At 41.3% G+C, this 5,528-nt stretch overlaps 1 protein-coding gene across 1 annotated transcript; it reads left to right on the forward strand.

The window, feature by feature from the left end:
* LOC117814088 (zinc-binding protein A33-like) lies at nucleotides 1-2,720 on the forward strand. Its single transcript, XM_034685209.1, has 2 exons — nucleotides 1-129; nucleotides 1,045-2,720. Exon 2 carries the CDS (start codon nucleotides 1,062-1,064, stop codon nucleotides 2,445-2,447), a length of 1,386 nt encoding a protein of 461 aa, XP_034541100.1. The 5' UTR covers nucleotides 1-129; nucleotides 1,045-1,061; the 3' UTR covers nucleotides 2,448-2,720.
* The last annotated feature ends 2,808 nt before the right edge of the window (nucleotides 2,721-5,528 follow it).

A 5,528-nucleotide genomic window follows, 5' to 3' on the forward strand; every position in this document is an offset into this window, starting at 1 on the left:
CTTCCTGTTGCTCGCTCATTCTCTCCGTCGGGTATTTAAAGGCCCTGGTTGCGGGAGGAACGGACTTTGTGCAACTCCACCTTGGGAGTTTTCGACGTGATCAAACCGCGCAGCTTTTACTCCGCACAGGTAATTAACACCTCTCATCTACTGTCTCGTGCACTTTACTTTCACCCTCTGTCTTTACCGAGTGTGAAGAAACACCTCATGTGAAGTTAAAGGGATATTTCAGTTTTTTTAAGTGGGGTCGTATGAGTTACAGTACACTATTGCTCCTGTTAGCCACAATGCGTGCCGGTGAGCTCTTCCCCTTTAATGAGAAAATTCCCAGAGGACCGGCAGGTAAGCTAGGCTACAATTCTCTGCGGACGGGGCCTCCTATTTCATGTAATTTCGCTAAAGTTAAGAAAATATGGTCCAGGCACTCATCGCGGTGTATATGCATGTTCAGTTTGCCGTCAGTTGTTTTGGCACTATTTCCGGACGCACCTCGCAGACCTGTGTTCTTCCGCTGCATGTGCACCGATACACGCCGATCAGCTGTTTGGATCAACAACAGAGAAAAGTTATTGGTATGAATAACTAGATAGTAAAATAAAGTAGGACGTTCTCCTTCTTTTATTTTGAGCAATGTCTGACAAAACAAAATCAAAAAACTATTCCCTTTCTTTTCAAGCTAGCTTTGTTTGTCTCTCAGAAACATTTGCTAAATCTTTTTCAATGAAGACAATTAAAAAAAAAACTGGACGGTAATCTATGCACAATTTCACGCCATTTTCCAATCACAAAACACTTTTATTGCAAGGAGTTGAAGTGCAACTGTACTCACAGGACAGACCCATGTAACATCAATGTTTTGCACATCAGAAAAACTCATATAAAGACTTTTACTGATGCAGAGGCTTTGATTGATACTGTAATCATGCTATCTGACGCTCCCCTGCCCTGCAAAGCTCAGACTTGGATTCTATTCCCATGATTTCTCCCAGAAACGTGAGCATGGACTGACCTTGGACTGACATGTACTTTCTGCTTTGTTTCCAGGTCCACTCAGAGACAGAATGACGTCCACAATAGAGGCGGATCTCAGCTGTCCGGTCTGCCATGAAATATTTGAGGAGCCTGTTGTTCTTCCGTGCACCCACAGCTTCTGTAAGGAGTGTCTGCAGGGCTGGTGGAGAGAGAAACACTCACGTGAATGTCCTGTGTGTAAGGCTGTATCTAAAACAGCAGAACCGCCTGTTAGTCTGGTGTTGAGGAACCTGTGTGAGTCCTTCTTGTTGACGGGAGATCAGACTCCTTCAGAGGATCTTTGTCCTCTGCACTCAGAGAAACTCTCACTCTTCTGTTTGAGCCACAATGAGCGAGTGTGTCTCATCTGCAGGGACTCGGAAATACACACAAACCATGAAATCAGACCCTACAATGAGATGAAACCCATGGCTAAGGACGCACTGCTAGGTAAGCTGGAGTATGTAAGGAGGGAAATACAGATTTTTCATGACTTTAAAGTACAACTCACACTAGCAGGAGAGTTCATGAAGAAGCAGGCCAGGCAGACGGAGAAGAGGATCAGGGAGGAGTTCAAGAAGCTGCATCAGTTTCTGGAGCTGGAAGAGGTGACCCGGCTGGCTGCAGTGAAGCAGGAGGAGAAGCACAAGGAGGATGTGTTGAAGGAGATGTGTACTGCTGTAGGTAAAGACATTGAGGTTCTTTATGCTGCTGTCAAAACCACAGAGGAGGGGATCAGATCTGAAGACTGTTGGCAGAAGAATAAGGATCTAGTTCGGGGACTTACGATGCGTCCTCTGCCGGAAGCTCCAAAACTGCCTCGTGGTTTTCTGATAGATGAGGCCACACACCTGGGTAACCTGCCCTTCAACGTCTGGAACAAGATGAAGCAAATGGTCTCCTACAGTCCTGTGATCCTGGACCGAAACACTCTGAATACAGTCCTCACCCTGTCTGAAGATCTGACCGTCATAAAATGTAGAGATTTGAGTAAGATTGTTACTCTAAAGACTCCTGACAACCCTGAGAGGTATGTCCATCTCCTCTCCGTGCTGGGCTCTCAGGGCTTTGACTCGGGCACTCACACCTGGGACGTGAAGGTCACAGACGAGCGGAGCTGGGATCTGGGAGTGTCAGAGGAGTCTGATTACAGGAATGGAAACGGTCTGTATGGATTGTGGACGATAGGGACGCTTCACGGTAAATACTCGGCGCAGCACGGATCAAATAATTGGGCCGATCTTGAGGTGAAGGATAAACCCAAACGCATCAGAGTGAGTCTGAGCTGGGACAGAGGTCTGCTGTCCTTCACCGATCTAAACACCAATAAACTAATTCACAGCATCAAGCACACCTTCACTAGGAAGGTGTTTCCATACTTCTCAGGGGAAATGAAAATTGTCCCGCTGAAGGTCGGTGTTGAACTGGAACAGTGAGAGTATTCAGGGAGGAAGAGTATACTTACAGCCTCTTCAGCAGAGCCTGTCATCTTGCTGTCTCTGGATTCTGAGATATGCTTATTTTTGTTTTTGTAATGTTAAGTTTTGCATCAAAACGTTATGCCCTTTTTTTTTTTTTTTTTTTTTTTTTTTTTTTAACAGATATTGTCGTTATAACTTTTTATACTTTGACATTTGTGAGAGAGCCTTGAGGAAAAGAGACCACACTGTTGTAGCTGTTGATTGAAATAAAAACACCACCTGCACATATGAGTGTTCATTCATTTCCAAGTTTTAAACACCTGAGTCTCTAAAAGTCTCTGGGGAAAAAAAAAAAGAACCACCTTAATGAAAATTCTAGTCTATATGAGAGTTTCAAAGCCCTAAAACATGCTGAATATTCATATGATGACTTAATTTAATTATTTTTCATGGACCCAAAAAACCTATATTTTAATGGCTCACCAAATCCTCTGAAAGCCACCAGCTGTAATATTTATCCATAATGCTTTGTGACAAAGTGTATTGCACTCAATATGTTGCCAGTATAGTAACTTAAAAATCAACAACACAGTAAATAAACCTAATAAGGATTTCCTCTGTTTACGAGATGCTTCAGCTCCAATCTTCGAACCAGCTCTGAACACCTCCTGAGCAGTCTTACTTTGAAACTGGTTTATCAATGTGTTCAAAACAAAGCAAAGGCTGATTTTTTTTTTTTTTACACTTCTAGGATAACAAAAAATCACAATCAGCTTTTTACATGTTTTTAACCTCAGAAGAATTTTCTTTTTACTTTTCATGTTCTTTTTGCTTTGGAAGCAAAATTTTAACTTTGAGCAAAACACTTGGTCCGTGGTCTTCGTTTTTGTGAAAACATTTTTTTTTAATCTTTCCAAAAACCATACACAGTCATTACTTTTTATGTTTTTCACATTAGAAAAAACATTTTCACTTAAGTTTTTTCGCTTTGGAAACAAAATTTCAACTTTGAGCAAAACATTTTTGCGACAGGAGGGAGTTTGAGGACTGTGGCCACAGTGCTGTAAAACTGCATCGTTGTGTTGAAAACTTTTTCATACACCAAAGCCCACAGTTGGAAACTCACTCAGCACCTCACTGGTGTCCCAACCATCAACAAAGCCATCTCCAGGTTTTTGATCAGTCACCGAAGCCCGCTAATAGCCATCACTGGAAGGAACTAGTATGTGGCCAACCAACCTGCTTAGAGCCATCATCCAAGTCTAAACCTTGCAGTCATCATTTTTGTCAAAATAAATATTTTTTCCAATTGTTCCAAAAACCATAAGCAGTCATTACATTTTACATCTTTTTAACACAGGTTCAGAGCTGAATGATGTGATTGGTGGTGTTTTGTAGCATGTTCCGCAGATTGTACCTCATAAATACTCTGCAGCGCATGTAGAAGAGCATCACAGTAAAGCTAACTGCGGTGAGCCCTACAGCTGGTTGCAAAGTGTGAAATATTTGTGAATATTACTGAGTATTCTGAGTATTTATTCTGAGTTGCATTGGTGCTGAATGTGCACTGAGAACTGCAATCTGAAGCTCTCTCAAAATCCCACTATAATCAATCCCGGGATCTTTGCTCCGTTAGTGGATGACCTGTTCCTTTTCCCATTTCAAACCTCTATGAATCAGCTGACAGACAAGTCACAGCAACTCTTCTGAGGAAGACTGCAGGAAGTTTGTGGTTGAAATATGTTGAGGTAAAAAAGACAAAACACTGGTCTAGTTACAAGAGCTGTCAAACTATAATAGTTTCACTCATGTTGCACCTTTGGAAACTCAAACAACCCTTCAGTCATGAGAATGAAAGAGGCCTGAAGGGACTGATACAGATGCTGGTGAGATGTAGATGGAGCTGCATTGTGGTCGATGAAGATGATGTCCTCTGGCCTGACACAGAGATCTGTATCATTGCATTTTGCAGTTTTTCTCTGTGCACTGATTTTCTTTGCACGGGTCCTCAGTGTACCTGCACAGGGGAAATTTACAGTTCTGCTCCATGCTTTGTAAAATGGGAAACATTTATGTTGCATACATTGGGTGGGCTGCTGTAAATACTGTATCAGGACTAAGGAACCCTGCACTTCTCCAAAATGAGAAAAAAGGAAACTTATTCTCACATTCGTATACATTTGAATATGCAACATGACCTCATGAAGCCAAAATGTACCTGAACCCTTTTGTTGGTAGTGTTTTGAATTTATCTCATCAGTGTTTGATGCAAGATATGAGCATGTAAGGCCATACTACAGGAGGTGCCGTCTTATTTATGCTCTTTATTGACTCCTAAAGTTGTGAGTGGCTGTCATCTTCGGTCCCATGGACAATTTCTTTTTTGTCTTTCCTCGGACTCGCTCTGTCTTTGGTACAAGGGCTTTTAATGTCTTTGCTCCCTCTTCTTGGCTTGAGCTTCAGGGTCACCTGAAACTGGATTGTTTAATTCGATTGGAGGATTTTAAACGTAGGATAAAGGATCATCTGATCAGCATGTGCACATGTTTTAGAGCTTACAGCTGCTAATTTAGAAATCAATGTAATAGTTACTTGTCACTATATGTTTTGTCTTGTCTTATTTGTGAAACTTTTTATGCTGCTGTCTTGGCCAGGACTCCTTTGTAAAATAGACTTTGTATCTCAATGGGACTATTCCTGGTAAAATAAAGGTAAAATAAAAAATATAATAGCTGTGTGTTGTTTAAGTAGAAGGAACCAGTTTTGAAAAGAGAAAAGGGTCTTTAGTGCCGTGTTTCTTTTGTGGAGATGTTTGTAGCGTTAACTCTTTCCAGTTTGTTATCAGAGTTTGGAGAAATGAAGCCACAGTTTCTGTAAATGTGTTTAAAAATTCACTGCAACCAAACTATGTGTACCTGACTCACCTCTGTGATCTCAAGCACAATGGTGGCTACAACACATTGTTTGTTTTGTTTTAAATATATAAATATATTAAATATATAATATATTGATCTTTGTGATGGAAATGAAATGTTGAGTCTGCTTTGAATCAGGACAGAAACTCAGAGACAAACAGAGACACCAGCCGTGAGGAGG

Source organism: Notolabrus celidotus, chromosome 1 (assembly GCF_009762535.1).
Source record: "Notolabrus celidotus isolate fNotCel1 chromosome 1, fNotCel1.pri, whole genome shotgun sequence".
In the NCBI taxonomy this organism is placed as follows: Eukaryota; Metazoa; Chordata; class Actinopteri; order Labriformes; family Labridae; genus Notolabrus; species Notolabrus celidotus.